The sequence below is a fragment of the Pelodiscus sinensis genome, chromosome 2 (genome assembly GCF_049634645.1).
Source record: "Pelodiscus sinensis isolate JC-2024 chromosome 2, ASM4963464v1, whole genome shotgun sequence".
Classification (NCBI taxonomy): domain Eukaryota; kingdom Metazoa; phylum Chordata; order Testudines; family Trionychidae; genus Pelodiscus; species Pelodiscus sinensis.
Window position 1 is genome coordinate 187,270,907 of NC_134712.1, and position 26,545 is coordinate 187,297,451.

At 38.4% G+C, this 26,545-nt stretch overlaps 1 protein-coding gene across 9 annotated transcripts in view; it reads left to right on the forward strand.

The window, feature by feature from the left end:
- The window catches only part of NEK10 (NIMA related kinase 10), a 201,672-nt gene that overhangs the window by 156,020 nt on the left and 19,107 nt on the right, over nucleotides 1-26,545 (forward strand). For 7 of the 9 annotated variants that reach the window (XM_075922001.1, XM_075922000.1, XM_075922002.1 and 4 more), the window contains 6 exons: nucleotides 906-1,089; nucleotides 1,181-1,267; nucleotides 11,349-11,397; nucleotides 14,739-14,776; nucleotides 14,876-15,016; nucleotides 24,469-24,569. In XM_075922001.1, the coding sequence (XP_075778116.1) occupies nucleotides 906-1,089; nucleotides 1,181-1,267; nucleotides 11,349-11,397; nucleotides 14,739-14,776; nucleotides 14,876-15,016; nucleotides 24,469-24,569 (600 nt within the window). The remainder of the gene's footprint in view (nucleotides 1-905; nucleotides 1,090-1,180; nucleotides 1,268-11,348; nucleotides 11,398-14,738; nucleotides 14,777-14,875; nucleotides 15,017-24,468; nucleotides 24,570-26,545) is intronic. The other 2 variants (XM_075922003.1, XM_025190296.2) reach the window with 1 other exon arrangement.

Genomic DNA, 26,545 nt, shown 5'->3' on the forward strand with positions numbered 1-26,545 from the left:
ATTTACCACATACAGGAGACACTTATGACAGCACTATGGTTTGTATTCCAGTTTCTTAATTTTCTTAGCTTTATGTCAGAAATAATAGTCAACATCAGGTTGGTTCCACTTCACAAGGTCTCTTACCTAATTTTTTTTAAACAAAACTTGATTATTATTATTACCCATTTTGTTATGACAAGAAATCTATCTACTTTTAATTGTCCAATCTGAAAGAGGTTAAATCTCTCATCTTGGTTGTCTGTGGGATCAGTCTTTGTCTAATTTTTCTATTTTCCAATTCATCATTACTGTGAAAGCTTTGTTATCCTCACTATGTTAACCGGAAAACTTTGGTTAACTGGCATTGCAGCACTGCTGATTAACATCATGAGTAGATGCTTCCTTCCCCCTCAGCCTGCCTCTGGCACTGCCATACAATGTCATCATCAGGCTCCTCTTTCCCCCCAGCCTACATCCAGCTGCCTAACACTTTGCTTGAGTATCTGGCACATTAAATTAACCAGCAGCCATCATTCCCCATGAGTGCTGGATAACAAAGCGTTCACTGTAGTTTCTTATTTTCACATTGTTTCCCTTTTAGTTTGTAGAGAACACATATGGTGAAAACGGACTTTGTCAGTACTCCATGCAATCTATTTTTGGAGAAAAAAATACAATTTTAATTACCCTTTTTATATAAAAAGTAAAAAAAAAATTTGGTTAAGTAAAGAACTTTACCATAAATGCAGGATAACTGATAGGATGAGGGAGCAGGGACAAGCAGATGATTGAGAACTGTAAGAATGTTTTTATGAATTATAACTCTTTATTTTCAGATTTTATAATGAGCTTGGATATTGTTATGAAAAGGAAAATTGATAATATTTCCTTCACTTGTTCTTCTCTTTGTTTTTCATTGTTAGGAGCATTCTGAGAAATCAAGCCTCAGCAGCAGCAGTAGTGGAGCTGCCAGTTTCAAAAGTGAATTTTCAGAAAGCACTGATATTCCCACTGAAAACTTTCATCCAACAAGTGGAAAAGATGAAGACCGTACATGTGATGAAATCCTAACAGATGACCACTACACTTTAGAAAATTTTGAGAAAGGTAGTCAATAGCAAAAGAAACACCAAGAACATTAACATTCTGCTCAGAGCTTGGTTGAAAGCTTCCTTTCTGCTTTTATTTTTATACCCAGATGTCTTCTCTGAATTAGATGATGAGTTGGACATATCGGATAATTCCAGTAGCTCCAGTTCAAGTCCTTTGAAAGAGTCTGCATTTGGTGAGTTTCTTTAAGCATGAAAGCAATATACTGCTTCCTAACAGTAAAACATCTGAGTTGTTCGGTAATATTTGGGGCCTTTTGGTTAATTGCAAGTTCACCAGCTGTTAAGAAGGTAAAGGTCTCCAGTAAAAGAAAACTAGGAGAAACTTTCCTCAGTGGTGCCTTTCTTATGCTACAATATAATGCTGTTTTATTTTATATAACATCTTTCTTATGATAGATGGATATACTGACCACTCTTTTAAAAAGCAAATTAATAGAGAATTGAACTATTGTATAAGCAATGGAGAAAAGATAAGCTTTCAGTTTTGAAAAATAAGAAAGCTCTGAGAAGGCTGCTTCATTTGGAGCTGCAGAGTAGGTTTTGTACAACAATGGTGAGATTGACTGGAAGAATAAAAGGTCTATTTTAGATCAACAGAAGGGCTGTGTCTACACTGGGCTACTTATTCCGGAAAATCAGCCGCTTTTCCGGAATAAGCTGCGAGCTGTCTACACTGGCCCTTGAATTTCCGGAATAGCAATGATGCTCTACTGTACAAAATCAGCCGCTATTCTGGAAAAACTATTCTGCTCCCGCTCGGGCATAAGTCCTTATTCCGGAACACTGTTCCGGAAAAGGGCCAGTGTAGACAGCCCAGTAGTCTTTTCCAGAAAAAAGCCCCGATCGCGAAAATGTAGACGCTCCTTTTCCGGAAAAACTGAAAACGGAATAGTACACAGCCAAGGAGTGTAGAGAGTGGATATGTATTTGGATGTGTTTGTATGGAATTAGATTATGCAGTGTGGTTGTATGTTGGAATCAAAGGGAGTTTGTTATGAAATATAGTTGTCTGTATGCACATTTGGTTATATGGTTGAAAGACAGGTGAGTTTAGTTTGGTATGCATGTAAATGCTGATTTACTGGAGATTTCCTGGATTTTTAGCTGTCATATTACCAACTGGGCTCTCAATCTCTGTGTCAGAAGCAGGAGTTTGGAGGTTGCCAACATTTTGATGTTAAATTGGAAGAGATCCTATAACCATCTTGAGGTAGAAAAGGGGATCATGATATGGAAAAGCTTAATAATACCACTGAACTCACAGGAAATTCCAATATTTCAAAATATTTGTTTTTGTCCTGAATCAAGATGAAAAATTGAAACAATTTTTTTTCACGAAGTGAAAAGTTCCAGAAGTTTTGCTTAAGAAATGCCAAAAGAATTTGATTAATCATTTCTGATCTAAACAAAATATTTAAATATTTGCAAAATAATCATTTCAGTTTGTTGAACTGGTTCAAAATACTTAGTTTCTGTTCAATTCCACATTAAACTGTGTTTCCCTGTGGTAGTGCATTGCATCATAGGAGTTACAGCTGATAACCCTATTCTCCCTTATAGGCTCACTTGCTGGACTATATCTTCCAAGATGTACCTGCAAACAAATCATTTCCATACACCATTCTGCTCAGTAAGAGGGGAAACTGTATTACATTGGGAGATGTAGTCTGACCAGACAACTAGGTCAATAGCAGGGAATGAGGCTCTGAGTCATCCAAACTTCCATTCTAACAAGACAATTACCCACCATAGGGAAATATAGTTTCATGTTAAACTGACTCAAAATTAAGCCTTTCGGGTTTTTTCAGAAACCAAAATATTTCAATTTTGGGGTCAAACTTTCCTGAAACAGTATATTTTTTTCATTTTTCCCAACAGAAAATAAAAAATATTTGTATGAAATCTCAATTTTCCTGCAGAATATTTCAGTCTTGTAGAAACTACATGTACCATTAAAATATCATCCAGATGGAAAATTCCTGACTACCTCTTTATGAACTTTGAAAAGTGGAGGAAATGTATTTGGCTGAAGATTCTTTGTAGGGTTTTATTCCAGGCTTCAAGAACCATTCATAATATTTCTGTTTTGATAAGGTTATTCCAAGGCAACATAAGAACATCAGAATGGCCATACTGGCTCAGACCAAAGGTCCATTAAGCCCAGTATCCTGTCTTCAAACAATGGTCAATGCTAGGTGCCCCAGAGGGAGTGAACAGAAGAGGGAATCATCCAGTGATCTCTCTCTTGTCATCCATTTCCAGCCCTTGACAAGCAGAGACTAGGGACACCATTCCTACCCATTCTGGCTAATAAGTATTGATTGACCTAACCTTCGTAAATTTATCTAGTTCTTTTTTGAACCCTTTTAAAGTACTGGTCTTCACAACATCCTCAGGCAAGGAGTTCCACTGTGCACTGCATGAAGAAAAAAACTTCCTTTTGTTTCTTTTAAACCCGCTACCTATTAAATCTTTTCTTTATTTACTTTCTCCATGCCTGTCCTGATTGTATATAGACCTCTATCATATCCCTGTCCTGATTTTATAGACCTCTATTATATCCTCCCTTAATCTCCTCTTTTCTAAGCTGACAAGTCCCAGTCTTTTGCTAATTACTAGATGGTTTTCTTTCTTCTGTCACAGGTACTGACTGATGTGTCTTCTTGTTGATTTAATTATCTAGCCAGTAGAGGGGGAGACAATAACTAACTGGATAATTCTCTTCAAAATCCCCTAATACATTTTGGAGAAGTTAGCAGCCTCCACGTGAAGTTGTCATTTATGCAGTGCTTTCAAATAAATGAGGAGTCATTATCCATTCTGGCCTATAAGTGGTATCTTATCCTTAAAAATATCATGTTGTATAATAAATAAATTGTCATTCATTTTTCTTGAGCTGTGATTTGCACACCAACAAAATATATTCATTTGCTAATGGTTAAATAGCTCGTTGCAAGGTTTCAGCTCATACAGAAGAGCCGAATGGGGTAAGAATCCATCAGTTCCTCTTAAATCTATTAATTTTAGTCAGAAATTCAAAAATTTATCATACATTTCTCCACAAAGAAAGTTTGTAACTGGTACAAAACCACTGCTTGGTTACTTAAAGAAAAAAAAATTACATAAATAGCACATTTTAGATCACCTGTGGTTTCTACTTAATGCTGAATGGGCCAGGAATATCAAAATAGAGGTAACTTTGTTTATTTTAATTGCCTGATACTTGTAGAATATTTATTAGAGCTATTAGGAATTTTAGATGACATGCTTTTCAACAGAAAATGGAATATCATCTGAAGAAGTGGGCTGTGCCCACGAAAGCTCATGATACCATCTACATGTTTTGTTAGTCTTTAAAGCGCTACCAGACTATTTGTTGATTTTTTACATTTTTCCTGTTACAGACTAACTTAGCTATCCCCTGAAGCTTTTAAACTGAAAGCATTCTTGGAAAATGGTTGAGTTTGAGATTGAAATTTGAAATTGTTCAAACCTTTAATTTTGACATTTTCTAAATAAAAAGTTGGTTTTTCTGGGGGGAGTTTCTGGATCAGAATAACTTTTTATTTCAAAATTTAAGCTAAGGGTAGTTTTATTTATTTATTTAAATATATTTAAATGGACTGGATCCAGGTTTTTTCCTTCCAGAATTTTATTTTTGTTAACATTTTTAAGATTTTGAGTTTTTTATCCTGATTTGAGAAAAGGAATTTTTCATATGACAGGTAAAACTGTTTTCCATCCACTTCTAATGATCGTGATTGTGTATCATTCCCAGTTAGTTAGCATGCATTGCTACTTAACAAGGGAATAACAGCACCCAGGAATTCTTGACATCACTCACTCTATTTCTTTATAGGTTTTTTCTTCTCCTCCATGTTTGAAACATATAGATCTTTTGCAAAAATGTGTTCCATGCCAAAGTGTTCTATGGGATATAGGATATATTCAGGATAAGTATAATACAGAATATTTATCCTGATTATGGGCCAGGAAATATCAAGATATATTTAATTACATATTTGATGCCCTTTTAAAAAATATCTGTGGAGGTAGAACTGAATTTAACAGTTATAAGAAGGAGACTGAGCTAGTAGTGCAGTTATTTTTAACTTTACAAGACAGATTCTCTTAATGACTTCAGGTTTGCCCCATGCAAAAAAGCCCACAACTTATATGCTGTGGTAATTGTTTTTGCTTACTGAAGATGTCTATTTACTTAAAGATATATGGCACCGTATAACTACATGTGCTGACTCAGGAGTTGACTTATCACCCTGTCAGTCACCAGTGTACATTAATGTGAACCCAGTTAATTGATTGAAAGAAAAGCATTTGGCAGAGGGTTCTAATTGATTCAGAAGAAGTACAGCTGAATAGATAGTTGGGTGGAAGTAGCTCCAGCAGCTAGAACTCTGTAACCAGGCGGGAAGGAAATGCCAAAGAAGAAAGAAAGAAGTAGGCATAGGAAATGCTAAGGAAGAGAGAAGGAAGCCTGAAGGAAGTAGGCATAGGCAGGAACGGCTGCTGCTCATGCTGTACTGGTCCCCAAAAGAAGACTGGGTATGTTGGATACTGACTACAGAATATGTAAATAACACTCCAGATTAGCGATGAAGAACATAGGCTAATGAGAGGGCTGCCTGAGTGGCCCTCCTTTTCCACAGTGAGCCACAAGGCTGTTGTAACCAAGATAGTCTCCTGAGTAGGGATGTGAACAGGTAACCAATAATCCAGTTACCAGTAAGCATAACCCAGACCAGATGATGCTTACCAGCATCTGGCAACCCTGCACATAAACAACTGTAAACAAAATTACTCTTGGACCACACGTGGAAGTCTAACAGGCCACATGTGTCCCTCGGGCCACAGGCTGCCCACCACTGCTCCAGGTTGTGGCCTGCCTAATACAATACAGTATATCCCAGAGGTGATAAAAAGCACCTGGAGTTGTCATGGTTTTAGTTACTGAGGTCACAAAAAACTCTCAGGGACCATCCTACTGCAGTCCTAAAATTCAAGTAGGCTGGATATGATTATTATTTGTGTTGGCAATGCCCAAAATGTGTTGGGTGCCAGTGACATATTGTAAAACATAATTTTTGTCTTGAAGAGTCTGAAAAGATAAAAGACACAAATGGTGTGTGTGTAGGAAACAGCCAGAAAGAGACCTGTGTGATGCTAGGTATACATCTTTTATTGTGAATGTTTTAATCATTATAATACATAAACTGTCCACAACTGCCTTTTTATCTTAGTCATTCTTAGTTGCTTATATTTAAGTGTAAATGCACTTAATTTGTAGGCAATGCTGCAGCAATGAGCAAATAGAAAAATGAAATAAGAAAAACAGAAAAATCTCCAACCTAATTGTTATTTGGGTTCTTCTAAATAATCTTACTTTTACTTCAACTGTTTGACACTAATTGCATTTGATATTCTTTTTACAGGTTCCTCTCCTCTTATATTCTCTGTGATGTTAGTTCTTTTATCTTATGACATTTTACTCTATTCACCCTGTTTAGCTTGAGTAATAACAAATCAGTCACCACTGAAATTGGACACTTGGTCCCAATTCAGATCAGTAAATATGGCTGTTCCCTTACTTGACTTTGGCTGCTTCTTTAAAGATGCTAGGGATCATGCTGTCATAATTTGTCATAAATGCTACTTTAGGAAAGCCAAGTACACTTAGAAATTAGAAATGAAGGCTGTAGAACAAATTTCCAATATTAAGACCATTGCTCAGGTTCCTCACTCAGGCTATGTCTAGACTGCAGGCTTCTTTCGAAAGAGGCTCTTTCGAAAGATGCTTTCGAAAGAGCCTCTTTCAAAAGATCGCGTCTAGACTGCAGGCGGATCTTTCGAAAGAGAAATCCGCTTTTTCGAAAGAGAGCACCCAGCGAGTCTGGATGCTCTCTTTCGAAGACGGCCTCTTTACATTGAAGAACGCCTTCTTTCGAAAGAGGAACTTTCGAAAGAAGGCGTTCTTCCTCGTGAAATGAGGTTTACTGCCATCGAAAGAAAAGCCGCGTTCTTTCGAAATAATTTCGAAAGAACGCGGCTTGAGTCTGGACGCAGGGGAAGTTTTTTCGGGAAAAGGCTACTTTTCCCGAAAAAACCCCTGAGTCTGGACACAGCCTGAGGGTACGTCTAGAGTGCGGGGTTTTTCCAGGATACCTCTGGTATTCCAGAAAAACTCCGCCGCATTCAGGGTACGCATTTGCTCTTCCACTTTTTTTTGCGGAAGAGCAAACATGCTCTTTCAGGGAGACCTATATATCTTGTTCTAGGAGGAATAAGGGCCCCTCCAAAAGAGGAGGTTTTCCTGCCATTTGGCCCCATCTAGACAGGGCCAAATGGCTGAAAAGCCTCTTCTGGAAAAGCAATTGGAAAAAGCTATGCAAATTGCAAAGTGCAATTTGCGTAGCTTTTTCTGAAAAAAGAACATAGTGTAGACTCAGCTTCATACTGTACAGATGCTTGAAAACAGAATATAAAATAGTACTTGGGTTGAAGCATGATTCAAACTCTTTTGGCTGTTTGCACTTTTTAAAAAAAAGATTGCCATTGTAGATTTTAAAACATTACAACTTTCCTTGTTGTCTCTGGGTATGTCTACACTAGCCCCCTCATTCGAACTAGAGAGGCTAACATAGGCATTCGAACTTGCAAATGAAGCCCGGGATTTAAGTATCCCGGGCTTTATTTGCATGTTCCCGTCCGGTCGCCATTTTTAAATGCCACTAGTCCGGACTAACTGCCCGTGACTACGCGCGGCAGTTAAATGGTAATTCGAACTAAGTCCTTAACATGCAAATATTTAACATATTTAAATCCCGGGCTTCATTTGCAAGTTCGAATGCCTACGTTAGCCTCCCTAGTTCGAACAAGGGGGCTAGTGTAGACATACCCTCTGGAAATTGTATGGATGGGAGATCATGTTTACCAACTTGATTCTCAGACCAGATGTCTAAGAAGGATTTTGAAGGGAAATTATGGTTCTTACAGATGACAATCTAGAGCTCTGTAGAAGTACAGGAGTGGTCTTTGCAAACATTTGTATTTAAAATATGGCCATGGGGCAAAAATATCAACATTTCTTGGGGGTTTGGTGGTTATCTGGTGTCTGTGTATGTTTGTCAGATTCTCAGAGACCTGTCTTTTAAGGACAGAATCCCCAAATTATATAACCTACTTTTCCAACTGAGATTTCAAATTAGTATTTACGCATTTAACCTATTTGGCAAAGCTGGATATTACTGATAACTGTTCATTTGAACACCCAAACAAAGTATGATGCTCAGGTTAAGTGGCTGTGTCTGAAAATTAGACCAGTAGGAGTGGGTGGGAAGCTGAAAGTGGTGGAAATCCACATCCTTTCTTTAATAGGGGGCCCAGAACTGGAATACTGATACTCCAGATGTGGCCTCACTGGTGCCGAATTAAGGGGAATAATCACTTTCCTAAATCTGCTATTAGTGCTCTTATTAATGCACCCCAATATGCTGTTAGTCTTCTTGGCTACAAGGGCACACTGTTGACTCATATCCAGCTTCTCATCCACTGTAATCCCCAGATTATTTTCTGCAAAACTGTTGCTTAGCCAGTTGGTCCCATCCTGTAGATTCTTCTCTCTCAACTGCAGGACTCTGCACTTGTCCTTACTGAACCTCATCAGATTTCTTTTGGCTCAGTCCTCCAGTTTGTCCAGGTATTCCTACCCTCCAGCATATCTACCTCTTCCATTAGCTTAGTGTCATCTGCAAACTTGCTGAAGGTGCAATCTATCCCCTCATCCAGGTCATTAAAAAACATTTTGAACAAAACTGGCTCCAAAATCAACCCTAATTGTTTTTATATATTTCCCAAACCCGTTGTACTCTGTTACAACCATGTCCTTGAGGCTACTATCCAAAATCCCTACCCGACCTATGTTATCCCAGTGTCATTCAAAACTGCACTACCACTGTGGATTGCTGTTACTGTATCGGCTTCCATAACTAAAAGAGGAGCCATTCCACTCAATGTTTTTTACATTTCAGAAGGATGTCGTTGACACAGGAAGCACTCTAAATTTCTTAATCGGGGCTGTGATACACTGATTGCATGATGTCCTGTTAACATCACATGAGTCAGGTTCTATCAAAATCCAGGACTTTCTGGTCCGGCAACATTTGTGGTCCAGCAAGACCATGGATGCTTCTGGAGCAGAGAACCTGGGAGCCTAAGGGCAAGAGGGTCATCCGGACGGGACATCAAAGTCGGCAGCCTGGCGGGTGCATCATGGAACCGCAGCCAGAGCCCTCCAGCTGTGCAGGACCAGGCTGGGGTTGTGTGGGGATGGAGCCTATCAGCAGCAGGTGATGGGCTTCGGGGGGCTAGTGGCAGGAGACCTTCTCTGGGTCTGGCAAATTCTCTTGTTCAGGACCGGTCGGGTCCTGATGATGCCGTATCAGAGAGGTCCAACCTGTACTGAGCTTTGTGGCTCTCTTGTTGTTATTTGTACTTCAGTAGTGCCCCAACGTCTACATCAAACTCAGGGCTCAATAGATGTTGATTTGTTCTTTAGAAAGTCTCTTCGCAGTCTTAAATATCACTATAAAATCTATTTGCAGCCGAAGTATTCTATCTTTTATTTCTTGGCTCATGAAAGAGAATATAGCTCATTTGTAGATGCATCATTTATCTATTCTTTGAGCCAAGAACCATGCTGCAAGTGTACCTGTTCTGCTGTGTACAACATCAACAGGGAAAACAAGAGAGAGACATGACTTTTTATTGTCAGCTCTGACCTAAATAAAAGAAAGGTTTTGTTTTTATAATTTGTCTTAAACTGAAATCCACATGAAAGATGACAAACTCCACTAACTTTTCATTATTGCCAGAGAAACTTGAAAAGGGAAGAAAACCTCTGAGGCTATAATGCAGCACATTTTAACTCGCATCTTGAGATGTGCTTCAGCCTCATTGAAAAGGATTTGAGTCACTCAGACATTTATTCAGTTTTGAAGGCTGAGGCAGCTCCCCTAGCACTAGCAAGGGTATAAGACTAGTGTAAGATGCAGTGCAAGAATGTTTAGTACAGTCTTGTCTGAGTAATTAAATGCTGCTATTCCCAATTGATGATAATACTTCCATGGTTATTACCAATAGTGGAAATATAGATACCACAGATAAAGGTAGAATATCCTGTATCCAGACATGATATCTGAAAAGAAAAAATGGTGAAGACTTGTTTAGATTTTGCTATTAAGCTGATCTTTGATAGGATGAAATATTTCTGTATTCTGAATGTACAGATACAGTCTGCCTTCAAACATAAAATGGGAGTAAGAGACTGTTCAAAACATGCAATTGAAATGGTTTGTGGAGCAGTAGATAGATTATCATCAATAGAACAGTTTTATAGGATTTTTTTGGTCATGGCTTCTAACTGAATACATAGTGAAGATTATGAGGGATTTCCCCCCTCTAGATGTATTGAGGAACTATATGAATGAATACTCCAGACTTGATGAGGAGACTGCTTGGTTTAGTGGTTAGAGAACAGAACAGAGAGTCTGGGTTCTGTTTTAGCTCCCCTACTGATTCATTGCATGATTGTAAGTAAGTCAATTAACCTCATTGCACCTTAGTTTCCATGTCTGTAAATCAGTGGGACTATTTGAAAAGCAAGGGGCTACTCTTCTACACAAGAATGACAGAATTAGTTAAAAGCTAAAAAGTTAAAAGCTAAAAAAGTTGTGGCAATTTAAATTTTTATATTTATTGCCTGCTGGTGTGTACTAAGACATTTGTAAATTTGTATAGACTATTGTTTAATTGATACTAGCAATTAAATATAAGTTTGATATTTTACATTGTGCCATGAAAACTGAAAATTTTCTTTCCGAAAGATAGTACTTTTTCTGTCAGGAAAGAAATACATCTTAAGGCTCCAGTCTTGCAAGGACTTTCATACATGATTAGCATTAAGCAAGTGAATGATCCAGTGGTCTTAGTAGAAGTGAGTTCATGGTTATGATGCAGGCAGATCCTTGATGAGTCACAGGGAGACTCAATACTAAAATTTGTTGTTCAAGGTCACCAACTCTTTATGCACTGATTGTATTTTTGAAGTTTAGATTTCAACCTAAAGGGGAAAAGGGAGTTTAAGATTTTGGCACATCATATCTGCTGGGAAACTGATTATATTTATTTCTATACGATTCTTTCAGTACAGAAAATATAGGTTTTGTACATTTGTTTCAGGTATAATTAAACGAAGTTTCAGTGCTTCTGAAAGACAACCTCAGACAAGGTATGTTCAAATTTTGTTTTCAAAAAGTTAACAGGGTTCGGTCATTGTTATTTTGAATTCCAGTGTGGATATTCCACAAATAATTTTTCTCAGTTGTCCTGGATGAAACGTTTGGGGAGTGTCTGTAAACATGTTAATTATCTCAAGCTAGTTAAAAACTTTACTATCAACATATCGTTATGGATTGTCTATGCATAGAAGTTGCAGCAGTTTAACTAGCGGTGTGGCATTACATTGACTTAGTTAAACCAGTGTAATTTTATCACTGGGCACCTTTATGTCAGTCAGTTCCAGCTAGAACTGGTTGAAAAATAGGCCAGTGTTGAGATATCAACACTGTTGCTTCCTTTTCATAGTGGAATAAATGAGGCATAAAAAGGTTATGCAATTTACTCAAGAGCATATACAAAGTTTTTGTTAAAACCTGGAGTAAACTAAGATCAACTAATACCTTTTATCCATTAGACAAGCATGCCATCAATACAAATTTTCTGTTGCTTATATTCACCATAGTGAAATGAAGCTAATACTTACCCACCTATATAAAATATGTTGAGCTATATTGAGGAAAAAAGCTGAGACCATCTAGTGGATTAGAGAAGGTTTTAAACACTGAAGATCTAGATCTAACACTCTTTTGTCACACATTAAAGGCTCAAAAATCAAAAGGCAAATAAACACAATAGTTTCATGGGTTTTTTGGAACGGGACTCATGATTTTAAACACCTGATGTTGTCATTCCTGTCTACTTCTTGCCAGAAGCTTTGTAAATTAAGGGTTTTTGTATTTATTCCCTGCTGAAGCAAGTCAGTTGCTGTTTGTGGTTTTGTGGGTCTTTTTCGTTTTGTTTGGACCAGGTAATAGAAAAGCTCTGCAAAATAGTACATGTACCTTATCCAATATGTTCTTTCTTTTAACACTGTCTTTTCTCCAATCACAGCCTCATTTTCTTTACCTGTGACTATGGCCAGGATCACTTGCACAGAGATATATTCACATGTCTACAGTGAAATGTTCAAAATTATTTTAAAATATTCATTCCTGGTCATATATCTGAAGTTGTTGGACTGTGCCAAATATTGTGGAGAAATAGATGGGAAGGTGGGGTATGTCTACACTACAAAGTCAATTCGAACTCAGAGCCGTTAGTTCGAATTAACTTTAACAGCGGCTACACATGCAAACCGCTAGTTCAAATTAAATTCAAAATAGCGGAGCGCTTAATTCGAACTAGGTAAACCTCATTCTACAAGGACTAACACCTAGTTCAAATTAAGTAGTTCGAATTAAGGGCTGTGTAGCCTCTTAATTCGAACTAGTTGGAGGCTAGCCCTTCCCAGGTTGCCCTGGTGGTCACTCTGGGCCAAACCAGGGAAACTTTTCTGCCCCGCTGCCGTCCCTGGAGTACTTAAAGGGGCACGGTCTGGCTACAGTGCCCGTGCCAGTTGCAAGCTTGCCAGCACCCAGCCAGCAGACCCTGCACCTGGCACGGGATGAGCTAGCCACCCACTGCCACCCAGCCCTCCGCCTCTTCCCAGGACCAGACTGACAGCTCCCAGGAGCCTGCCCGGGGCTGCAAGAAGCAGGCATCTGCCTGGTCTAGTGCGGGGATCGTGGACCTCATTGATGTTTGGGGGGAAGCCTCCAAAGTCCACGACCTCCGCACTAGGCACAGGAATGCTGCCGTCTAGGGCTGGATAACTGCCAGCCTGGCCCCCAAAGGCCACATGCAAACCAGGAGCAGGTTTGCATGAAAATCAAGTTGGACCAGTGGGACCCCTGACCCTGAGCCCTGAGCTTAGAACATAAGAACATAAGAACGGCCATACTGGGTCAGACCAAAGTCCATCTAGCCCAGTAGCCTGTCTGCCGACAGCGGCCAACACCAGGTACCACAGAGGGGATGGACCGAAGACAATGACCAAGCGATTTGTCTCATGCCATCCATCTCCACCCTTCCACAAACAGAGGCCAGGGACACCTTTCCTACCCCCCGGCTCATAGCACCTCCATGAATTTATCTAACGTCTCTTTAAACTCTTTTATAGTTCTAGCCTTCACAGTCTCCTGTGGCAAGGAGTTCCACAGGTTGAGTGTGTGCTGTGTGAAGAACTTTCTCTTATTCGTTTTAAACCTGCTGTCCATTCATTTCATTTGGTGTCCTCCAGTCCTTCTATTATGGGAACTAATGAAGAACTTTTCTTTATTCACCCTCTCCACACCACTCATGATTTTATAGACCTCTGTCATATCCCCCCTCAGTCTCCTCTTTTCTAAGCTGTAAAGTCCCAGTCTCTTTAGCCTTTCTTCATATGGGTCCTGTTCCAAACCCCTAATCATTGTAGTTGCCCTTTTCTGAACGCTTTCCAAGGCCAAAATATCTTTTTTGAGGTGAGGAGACCACATCTGTACAAAGTACTGAAGATGTGGGTGTATCATAGTTTGATACTTCCCCTCCTCCTTCTTCCCCTGGCTTCCCCCTTCCAGCTCCCTCCTCCCAGGTTTCCCTCTCCCCTCTTTCACCCTCTCTCTTCCCCTCTCCCACCTCCTTTTTCCAGTCTCCCCAGAGGTTAATTCCTCCCCCTCCCCATTTTGTTAAATAAAGAGGGTTTCTATTTTTGAACACGTGTCCTTTATTTTTTACATCAGGAAGGGGGGCTAGGAAGGGGTAAATGGAAGGAGGTGAGGGAGGAATGGGGCACGAGCCTCCGATGGGGAGGACTGGGGTGGCTCTGTGGGCTTCTTTCGGTGGAAGCTCTCCTGCAGGGCCTCCTGGATCCTGACAGCCCCCCGATTGACCCCGCCCCCGGATGGCAGCCTGTGGCAAGTGCAGCTGGGCTGGTGGCCGAGTGCTGTGATGTGCCGAGTGCAGGCACTCAGGGCACTCCAAGACAGGACTGCTTTGCTGTCCCTCATCGTGGTAGACAAGCAAGCGGGGAACCCTGAGAACTGTCTGTACGGGGTGGGGGTCAAGTCCCTATAACCACAGCCCTCGGCTAGCCTGAGGCAGCAGCTCCACACTCTAAGTCCTAACCTGATGCCCTGCCGGCACTTGTTCCGGCCAGCCTTAATTTCGGTTCAGGGTCCACTCAATGTGGACCAGCTATTTCGAATTAGCAAAATGCTAATTCAAATTAGTTTTTAGGTCTAGATGCACTAATTCGAATTAGCTTAGTTGGAATTAACTAATTCGAATTAAGCTAGTTTGAATTAGTGCTGTAGTGTAGACATACCCGTGGAGATTATGAGGGGAGCATGTGAAAGGAATAAAGGACTTTTTATTTTTCCTAGAATCTTTTATTTGAAACAAGACAATATCAAACTTGCTTCTGTTTTATAGGGATTATATTGGAGGCCTAGGATCAAGACCAAGACCAGGTAATTACATATTTGTCAACCAGACTTTCAGTGAAATTAATCTTACTATTTCCAACTTTTTAGTTACATATACAGTTTCTCCCTCTTTTATTTCTTCAGCTTTGCTGCCTCTTGATCTGCTTCTGAGAGTACCTACGCTCATGTTCAGGGCCAACGTTAAGAAAATAGAGGCATCGTTAGTAAAAGGGTGGCAGTCTTATAGCCTTCCAGCTGTGGTTCTTCGCAACCTAAAAGATCATGGTAGTACTTAACAGTAACATTTCAAGTCAAACATATGATAGAATAGCACAAAGTTATGTGTGAGATAGAAACACAATATATGAGTGATTCTTAAGGAAACATTTTAAAAATAAGAATTCCAAGAAAATTCTTTAGGGCCCTATTTTAGCATGCCTTACCCAGCTTAAATTTCCATTCGATGCAATGGGAATTTCTCCTGAAATAATGCTGCATAGAATCTTTGTACATTACAGTATGCTTGCACAAATTTCATTGGTGAAGCAGTCTTGTAGTTTCAGATGCCTTTTATTCTCATTGATATAATTTAATTACTCTTTGCTTCCATACTGTTACTTCATAATGTACATTGTCACCTGAATTCAATTGTATTTGAAAGAAAATGATTTTGAGCAATTGCTCCTCAGGGAGACTTTTTTGTACATATAGTAATTGTTGTTTCACAGGTTTTTTTGGTTATTAAATCTGTTTGGGGCATTTTAATTACACAATGCACAACACAAAATATTGCCCAATTCTAGCAGTTGTTACTAATGTTTTCCTTAAAGTGCTGTTATTAGAGAAATATAAACTCTTTGAATGCAGTCTGGGGTATCCAGGCAGAATGACTCAAAATAATGGTGTGAAAGGCAACACAACTGCCTGAGGGTAAATTAAAGAGAATGCTGACCTCGCCCTTTTGTCAGTGCTTTATCTTATTTAAAAAAATCCCTTTGTATGTCATTTCTTATTTATAATTGGAGTAAGATAAGTTTAGTTTAGTTGTGTAGTCACTAGAGTTGATTTTCATTCCCTGTCCAATTCAGTGTAGGCTCATCACCTTTAGTTCTTGGCCCCACAACTGACATGACTAGTCCCAGAAAGAAGCTTAGGTTCGAGTGTTGCATAACTTGTTAGAGGAAGTTGCTTGTTGTGGACCTAATTCCTTGTCCTTCATTGTCTATAGAAGATATTTTTCCTTATTATGATTGGTGTGGCTCTTAATTCCTATCCCTAAAATACTGGGTATCAGTCATTAGACTTATCCTGCTAGGGAAGGCTGTTAGGGGTAGCAAGTTTGAAAGAGACTAGTCATTTGTAACTGGGATGACTACTTAGCACCAATGTCTTACAATAAATCAGTGGTTCCCAAACTTTTTGGTATCATGCCCCCATTTTGAATTTTGAGAAACTCGCACGCCCCCCTGCCCAATAGCAGCAAAACTTGTTGAGCAAGAAAAAAAAAGGAACTGAAAAACAAAAATAGCAGCAAAACTTAGGGAGGGGGGCTGGGTTGCCTCACGCCCTCCCTGGAATTTCTTCATGCCCGCATGCCCCCCCAGTTTGGGAACCCATGCAATAAATCATTAATATCAGTTATTGCTGACTTCTTCAAAATCCTTCTGTAAGACAGGGAAGTATGCTTATCAGTGTTGATATCAGTCTTGTTAGACTCAGTCAAGAGGCTTCACTAATATTTGCTTAGTTTCCTTCCACTTCAGTGTTGATGGCCTACCCAAGAAAAGAATAACCATAACCCACTGCTGCTAAGAAAAGGGTATTGGCATAACATTGCCCTTTCCCCTTCCTCTCCCATTTAACTTAATCAGAAACTTCTAGACAAACTAGATGCATGGACAGTGCCCTAGAGCAATGGCTTCCATGGGGAGTTCATAAGGTGCGGGTCTCACTGCTGTTTGTGTGGCATTAGAGAATTATTTTTGGGCTTGTCCTTGACCCCAATAATCTGTTGCATAGACTTCTGTGAAAGGACATTCTGAAGGTATGTTAGTTTCTGCAGGAGCTTAAACTCATCTTCCATTTCCCCAATTGGTAGCTTCTCCATATTAGTCCATATCAAGCAGTACATCTTTTTCATATGGGACAAGTGCTAGATCTCCTCATTTTAGGCATAGACATGTGCCACTCAGCCTTTTTTTTTTTTTACTTGACTTGACTTTTTTTTTTTTTACTTAAGTTTTGTGGCCGTCCACCAGTTTCAGAAGGGCATCCATCAAAAAAAGTGTGCTTTACACTACCCTAGAGAAATCTCTTCTGTTGAGGGTGAAGATAATCAAAATAAGGAAGCAAAATACAGGACTATGTAGCACTTTAAAGACTAACAAGATGGTTTATTAGATGATGAGTTTTCGTGGGCCAGACCCACTTCCTCAGATCAAATAGTGGAAGAAAATAGTCACAACCATATATACCAAAGGATACAATTAAAAAAAAAATACATATGAAAAGGACAAATCAAATTTTAGATTTGTCCTTTTCATATGTGTTCTTTTTTTTTAATTGTATCCTTTGTTATATATGGTTGTGACTATTTTCTTCCACTATTTGATCTGAGGAAGTGGATCTGGCCCACGAAAGCTCATCATCTAATAAACCATCTTGTTAGTCTTTAAAGTGCTACATAGTCCTGTATTTTGCTTCAGCTACACCAGACTAACATGGCTACATTTCTATCACTAATCAAAATAAGGGTTATTTCAGGGTTCTCTAGCAGCTGAGATTGAAATAATTTTGTAATTACCTTTGAAAGACTTCCATAATTTCCAGCAAAAAATAGCAGACGACCTGGTGAACAAGTGTTAATAATACAGAAGAATTTCCACCAGTTGTCTGACATCTTGAAGTTTCAGATCAGGACTCAGAGTGGCTGTTACTATAAATGGTGATCTTCTGAATCCAACAAAAGACCCCTTTCACAGTTCTCCTCAGTCACAGCTATTTCTGAATGTCCTGGCAAGTATGAACATTTTATATTCAGCCTGTATCAGGATTACTTTTTTAATGGAGAACAGACCTGTGAGGAGAGTAATATTCTTTGGCCACCCTTCAAATGAAGACTACAGTTACTAGGCTATAATGTCAAAATAGAACTTCCTCTTTTGGAAAAGGTGTCCCCCCATCTTGAAATAGCTCGCTAAGGTGTGGAAAGAACGAGTGGAAAACAGCTGTGGTCAAACTTGCTCTTCATGTGACTTATGATGCCTCTGATACACCATGCTCTGTTTCAGCTTCTGTCTTCCTGAGTAGAATGTCCTGGATAAAAGTATTTCTTAAAAGGTTTGGCTGAATGTCAAGAATTTGTCTTTTGAAGGCCACACCTACTATTGACCAGACAGAGAAGACGTTGGAAAATGTGAAAGACACTATTTATCATGTGCGAAAGGAGGTTACCATTCATATTCCAGCATCAAGGATCATCTTTTTATCCTCCTGATTGCTTACAGAAATGTGTCTGTAAATGGTGCTGTGTGTCATTTTCTCAGTATTTGTACAATGCCTAGCACAGTGTTTCCCAAATCAGGTTGGCCTCTATGTGCTACTAGAACTCAAATGAATAATAATAATAGTGATAATAATAATATAATTTAATTAAATACATTTCTCCCTCTACCTCTGATTAAGAGAATCATCAGGAAAATTGAACAGGACAAGATCCAGATGATGATGAGAATGATATAGCTCTGTCATGGGCTCATCAGTTTTATTGCTTAGATCTATCAGTTGCATATCCATTCCTGTTAGAAGTGGGTTTGGAGAAAATGTAGGTGGATTAAAACATGCATACAAATAATTATGACCTTGAGGATGCTAGAAGTTTTTAGAGCAAGGGTGGGCAATAAAATGGTGATGGTTTACCATAGTTAGCCACTGATGAGCTACCACTGCTATATTTACCTACGTTTCTGCAGTTACTGGTGATTGAAGCGGCCATTGGCCACTGATTGCCATTCATGGCCAATGGGAGTGGCAGGAAGTGGTGCAGACCAAGATACCTGCTTCCCGCAGCTCCAATTGGTTGGGGATGGTGATCCACAGCCAATGGAAGCTGCTATCACCCATATCTGTGGAGGCACCGATAAATATAGTAGTGGGGAAGCTGCCCAGGGCTAATGCTGACAAACCAAATCTGGCCCATGGGCCATTATTTGCCCACCCCTGCTTTAGGGCATAGGTCTAAAGTAGACTCTAAAGCATGTCTTAGAAATGCATCTATTGCAGAGATATATGCCTGCTTCCTGGATTTCAATATATGAATGTATTGCATTCAGTTGGTTTCCAGATCAGATGCCCAGTCTGGGTGAGCAGTTGTTTAATCTTCTTTAATAAGTTTTTCTTAAAATGTTGCTATTACATACTTTCAGGAAATTAGATAGTATCAGTATCCATACTGATAATCCGCTGATAGGCAAAACTCTCTATTAAAGAATGAGAAGTGATAATATATATGACTTATAAATGTGTAAAATTAGAAAGCTATAAGTTGCAACTGATTTATCGTGTAGGACTTATAGAACTTTAATCTGATATATATTAGAACCACTTTACACTGCCTTTGGCAGGCAGAACAGCACAGAAGGGCCTATGTGAAAATGAGAATTGTGCCAATTTTAATTAATTGTATCTTCTGACTTTCTGTGAATCAATTTTTGTTTGCAAAAGACATGAGATAACGTTGAATGCTTTAGCCCTTTAAAATGGTCTAAAGCTTGGTCAACAATATCTTTTAAACTAATCCTTAAAGTTTGAATTAATATTTTCCAGGGAGCACAAATCAATCATTATTATGCCATTGTGGTTCAAAAGGTAGATGCATGGTGGTCATTAATGAAGCATCATTAACTTTTCATTCTGTAGTCCATAAATCAGGGTTTGGTATATGCTGCCTAACAAATAGCTCAGCAATACTAGTTCCATAAAAAAAAAAGCCTAGTAAATTGATTTCCTGTCAAATGGCCTGTGGCCAATCTATATCTGATATCTCATTGAGGAAAGAAGGGAACAAATCACATAGGATTTTAAGATTACTTGCTGGCTAGCAAAGGAACGTTTTTGCTCCAGTCATCTGAATGAGTGGGCTGTGCGCATGAAAGCTCATGAAAGCATCCACATGTTTTGTTAGTATTTAAAGTGATAACAGACCATTTGTTGTTGATTTAATACGGTTCATGAAATGATTCAGAAATTCAAGATGGTAGCTTTGGGAGGAAATACATTTATAAACTCCAATTTCATATGTGTAATCTCTTTATGCTGAAAGCCATACACTTTAGTATAATCTATACATGTCCTCTTATTGGATGGTTTTGAACACTTTATGAATGATGTTTCTTCTAATTTTTTCCACCCAAGTACTAATCAGCCAGGTGGCATTTGAATCGCTCCTGGGTGGCTACCCAAGCGCTTAGCTTACAGGAAACGCTGTTTACAAACAACTTCCATTCCTAAAGAGTTCGTAACTCTCAGATTTTACTGTATTTTGCCCAGGCAAAAATATAGCATCTAGGAATGTATAACTTCCTCTAACTGCATTTCATCAATGAATTGTTACTAAAGATCAAGTAGAGTAACAGATAGTGATGATCTGGTTCAAAAGGAAAACATGCAAATCTAGTTAATATGTTCATGCAATAAAATTGGGAAATTGAGCTTCTCTTCATTTGTTGTAAATATTTCAGCTCATGACCTAATCAGTTTTAGTCTCTGTTGTGCCACAGGACTGCTCATTACAGCAGGTGTGTGACTTTCATGTATGCACACCTATTGCCTCCTGTGTTTTGAGGAAAAAATGCCCCATAACATCGTCTTAAGTTATAACTGTGACTAAAGAAAAATTAAAATTCAAAGCACTAAATTAAAAAGAAAAAATTGTGGTATCTCTGTTTTTAGTTGGGTGAAAAATTGAAGACATGGGCAGGATTTTCTAGGGTGTATGTGCAGTGCTTTCTGAATACAAGGCCTTTTTAGTTTGTCTCAGGTTAGGCACCCAAAATCACTATTCACTTCTGACAATGTAGTTCATCATCATCATTTAAGATGCTCTCTAAATTGGGATGACATTTTCTGCAATCTATTTTCTTACCAATTGCATAATGAATTATTTGTTATCAGCTGTCTTATGCAAAATTCTACTTCCGCGTCTATGACATGATGATTATGCTGAAAAAATGTATCAAGCCTGAAATTTTGAAATACTTTACAAATCAGATAAAACAATAACTTCTAAATTTTATAAAGTCTGTACTCGGCATCATGAAAAAACTTATGTGAGGGGAGGAGGAAGGATGTTTTGAAACATACAGTGTTAGAATCATAGAATACTAGGACTGGAAGGGACCTTGAGAAGTCATCGAATTCAGTCCCCGGCTCTCATGGCAGGACCCAGTACTGTCTAGACCATCCCTGATAGACATTTATCTAACCTACTCTTAAATATCTCCAGGGATGGGGATTCCACAACCTCCCTGAGTAATTTATTCCAGTGTTTGACCACCCTGACAGGAACTTTTTCCTAATGTCAAACCTAAACCTCCTTTGCTGCAGTTTAAGCCCATTGCTTCTTGTTTTATCCTCAGAGGCCAGGAAAAACAATTTTTCTCCTTCCTCCTTGTGACACCCTTTGAGATACCTGAAAACCACTATTATGTCCCCTCTCAATCTTCTCTTTTCCAAACTAAACAAACCCAATTTTTTCAGTCTTTCTTCATAGGTCATTTTCTCTAGACCTTTAATCATTCTTGTTGCTCTTCTGTGGACTTTCTCCAATTTCTCCACATCTTTCTTGAAATGTGATGCTCAGAACTGGACATAATACTCCAACTGAGGCCTAATCAGCGCAGAGTAGAGTGGAAGAACGTCTTCTTGTGTCTTGCTCACAACATACCTGTTAATGCATCCTAGAATCATGTTTGCTTTTTTTGCAACAATGTCACACTAGATTCCTTTCTGCCATACTCCCTCCTAGACAATTGCTTCCCATTCTGTATGTGTGAAATTGATTGTTCCTTCCTAAGTGGAGCACTTTGCATTTGTCCTTATTAAACTTCATCCTGTTTACCTCAGACCATTTCTCCAGTTTGCCCAGATCATTTTGAATTATGACCCTATCATCCAAAGCAGTTGCAACCCCTCCCAGCTTGGTATCATCTGCAGACTTAATAAGCGTATTCTCTATGCCGAAATCTAAATAGTTGATGAAGATATTGAACAGAAACGGTCCCAAAACAGACTTACATGAGTACAGTATACACAAATAAGTGGGGATCAATTCATATTTTCATTTGGTGTTTTCTATAAACCATACACACCTTTTTATCAATGTTCAATTAATCTGGCATCTGGAAGTTTGAAATTTTTATACCTGCTATGCCTGTGTATTCATAGATGAAGATAGCTCTTCATGTATGAATCTCCACTCATGTATAGGGCTATGTCTAAACTACATTCCTCTTTCAAAAGAGGAATGTAAATTAGGCAAATTGAAAGTGCAAATGAAGCATGGATTTAAATATCCCACGCTTCATTTGCATATTTGCATCTGAGCTCTGTTTCGAAAAAGGGTTTTTCAAAAGTGAAAGCGCAGTCTGGACGCAGTTATTTCAGAAAAAAAACCTTTTTTGAAAAAATCCGTACTCCTGAAAAAATGAGGAGTACGGGTTCTTTTGAAAAAGGGTTTTTTTCCCCCAAAAGATCTGTGTCTAAGCTGCGCTTTCACTTTTGAAAAACCCTTTTTGGAAACAGCGCTCAGACGCAAATATGCAAATGAAGCACGGGATATTTAAATCCGCTCTTCATTTGCACTTTCGATTTACCTAATTTACATTCCTCTTTTGAAAGAGGAATATAGTTTAGATGTGCCCTTTGTAGAATGATATATAATGAAACAGAGCAAATTCATGTCTCTAAATCTACCAAAATATTTATCAATAAAATTAAATGCCCCGTGGCAAGGGTACTCAAAATGCTGCATAGGTAAAACATATCAATAACAAACAATAATTAGCAGACACTAAAAACAAATAAAACCAAAACTACAAAATGCTGTCGTAAAGTAGGAGTCATACACAGAAGCTGATAAAGGTTTTTGCTGGAAACAGCTGGTGTGTCTTCAGTGGGTTTTTGTTTGTTTTGTTTTGTTTTTTAATGGGGGGCAGAGATAAGCTGGGTGGATGTTTAGGGAAATAAGTTCCATCTCTCTTGGGCCCCCACACAAAGGACTTAGTTACCTGATGATGGAAGTCATTATTATCAGAGTCAAGTGTAGTCCATGGCCTAATGGCACCAGCATTAAGACAACAACTGAAATTTCACACACAACATCAATCTTCACAAGAAATATGTTCGCTTGACATCACACACATATGTACAAATGTGGCTCATAGTTTAAAATACAAATAGATGTAAAATTCAACAATAATTAATTTTTACAGTGATTGTTCTTGAGATATCATTGGTGTGCTTTCTAGGCTTTAATTTTTGTAACACTGTTTAGCCCATTTCAAAATCTCCTTCTCCACAGAAATCCCAAGCAAGGGTGCCCTTTTAGCTGGCTTCAGGGGCTCAAGTCCCTCATACACAGCTGCTTCCCTGTGTGTGCGTTTATACGTGTGTATAAATTTTATATGCATAATTATAATATTTGTGTACATACAGACATAAGTTGTGTATATTATCTATACAGAATATAGAGAGCAACTCTAATACCATATAATACATAATTCTACTTATGTGAAAGGACACTGAGATGCAATTGCCATTTGGCTTTATTGCAGCATTCCATTTTGATTAGCATCTATGGCCTTTTATACTATGTCTGATATATGCCAGTTATTCAGTAATACGCTTACTAATGATATTTATAAGTCCTGTAGCAAGTTCCTGCATATTGCGTCCCAAATTTATTTATTTATTTGTTTGTTTGTTTGTTTAGTCAGCCAAAATGGTATTTGGCAGGAACAGGAAATTCTGACATAACTACCATTTTAATTGAGTTAGGCAGGGAACAGAAAAAATGAGGAAATCCATTGTCTCACATTCTCATTGAAGTGTTCTCAAAAGCTGCTACATATTGGAAAGAAAAGTTAACTATTAGAGGGAACATATGGTACAATAAGTGGAATAAAACTATTTTGTGAAAAGAATGCTTCCACACTGTCTACATAAGACATATTATAATTCTTAACGTAAAAGAAATACTTGTTAATAGTAATACAATATTTGAAAGTAAAGGAGTATGTGTTAATGTGTATGCAGAGTAACTGAATTTGCCACAATTAAAATCAAACTATTGTTTTTATTATATTGCTAGGTAACCCTACACAAAAAAAATTGAAAAGCTTTTTTGAGTAGCAAAATATATTTATGCCTGTTCTTTCCCAAATAATTTCTTTTAGTTGGAATGAAACAGAGAAAGTGATTTTACCTTTGAATTTATGATGAATAAAGGTATCTAACTTGTAAAGTTTTTAAGTTAACCTTTTTACCCTTTTGTAATGTTAGAACTACTCTGAACCCGGAACTTTACTGGGAAAAACAGTCATAGATTAAAATGCAAAAGAATGTTTTATCTAAATTCTATGTACAAACAATAATGTAAAAAAATTATCTATACCCACTGGTATGTCCTGGAAAAATAACAAAACGGGCTCTCCTCCTGATTGTAGTATTATCATCTACAGCATCTGCAGGAATTGCTGTGTCACAAAGGAAGGTGCGCCAGATCAGTGACCCAATTCAGCAGATTCTAATCCAGCTGCACAAAATAATCTACATCAGTCAGGTATGGATTTCTGCTGCGTCAGAACACTCCATCCTTTTTGTTTGCTTCTTGTTGTCAAAAAGATTGTACTACAATGCTGCTATTTTGGTTCCTATTAATTAAAAACAACAGAATTTCTCATTTCTACAGATGGCATGATTAAAAAAAAATTTATTTAAATAAAAATGACCCTTGAATAATATTATGTGGCGGATGGTAATAATTGAGTCATATTAAGTAATACCATTGGCTCACCTCATTAAAATTGATTTTATACAGAAACTTATTTTAATAATATTTTGTCATGCCAATAACATGAGCATTGTATTTCAAATGGCAATATAAAACATCGGAACAGAAATTTCATAAAATTCTTTTATTCTTATACTCATTTTTAAATGTTTTCTATTATTTCTAACATAGTACTTCAATTGCTGAATGCATTAGCTGGCTTAAATATTTTGAGCTTAAATATAGATTCTATTCTTGACTTAATGCTAATTGAAGAAATTCAGTGTTTGATATTTAAAGAGAGTAGAAGCTCTGATTTCAAGCAGGTACTAAAACAAATCCGTAGATAGTATAAATCTCTTAGATTGTACTCTAAAACTGCTAGTATAACAAATGATTTCACTTTCCAACAGCATGGCTACAATTCAGTAGTAAAGGTCAAAATTACTCATTTTAAATACATGCCACCTTACCCTCCAAAATTCACAGTTTATATTTGGCAAGAGGTGCTTATCACCACTGGAGCTTTCAGACTGCTGAGCAAAGTTGGCTCAATTTTCTTTTAAAATAGAACAGCCAAACTAAATTTATGTGTATCTGACACAATAGGACTCTAACCTATTTTACATCCTTGAAATGATTATACCTGTCAAAGGTGAAAAATGCTGGAAGTGAATCTCCTGGGCCAAAGAAAAGAAACTTCTCTTTAATTTTTTAAAAATGAACTGATTGAATTTAATGCCAGCCTAAGAGTGTGTCAGGTCCTCTATCTGTTAAAGAAGAGATAAGGAGCAGTGCTACTCAGCTTTTTGTGACAAGGCTGTGTTGGCGCTTTTACCAACACAATACTTCCATCCCCAATGAGAGAGTTTCACTTTGTTGGCAACAGAGCACAAATACAAACTTTGTCATTCATGGGGTAGAGAGTGGGGAATAAGCATCCTTGAAAAACAGAAGAGACCTCAGAAGGTCATCAAGTCCAGCTCCCTGCTATAGGCAGGACCAATCCCAACTAAATCAACCCAGCAAGGCGTGGGATGGAAGGCTCATGTGGTAGAGGCTCTGTGCACTAAGCTCCACAGGTCCCAGGTTTGATTCCACCCACAGATGACTGAGCTCTGCCAGTGTTACAAGAGCACTTCAGGTGGTATAATGGGACCACCCTTAATCAGCGGTCTCTCACCAACATAGTTCTGTGCACACTAGTGCTTTTGTTAGTGAAACTTCTGTTGGTCTGGGGGGAGGGATGATTAATACCCTGGCCAACGAAAATGCTGGTGTAGACAAAGCCTCAGTCTTTCCCAGGTTTTATTTGTTCTATCTCCCCTTGACACACCCACCACTGTGGTGACAATATCCTGGGAGAGACTCCCACCCACACAGTGCTACTTTTTGACCAGTCAGGTCTTGTTTTAGATGTGCTCCTCTAAGTGTTTATTATAGCTATTTGAAGTGAAGGGTACATTGACACTAAAATGAATCAGTCTCAAAATGCTTTGTAACCCAAGCAGTGCCCACTATCTCTCAGCAATAACAAGGCTTTCAATTCAGGCTAGATTTAAATGGTGGCCAGTAGAAGAAAAGCTCCATGCCTTGTAGCCGATTCCCTTGAGATGTTCATTCTTCTCATTATTTGTTTATTTTTTTTAGAAATCTGAGGAAGAACAGTCTTTCAATATGTAGTTGGCTTTTAAAATACTCAATTGCAGATCTCAGCTGACAACTAAAAGCTGAAGTTTACAAGGGAGTTCTTATTGCTGGTTCTT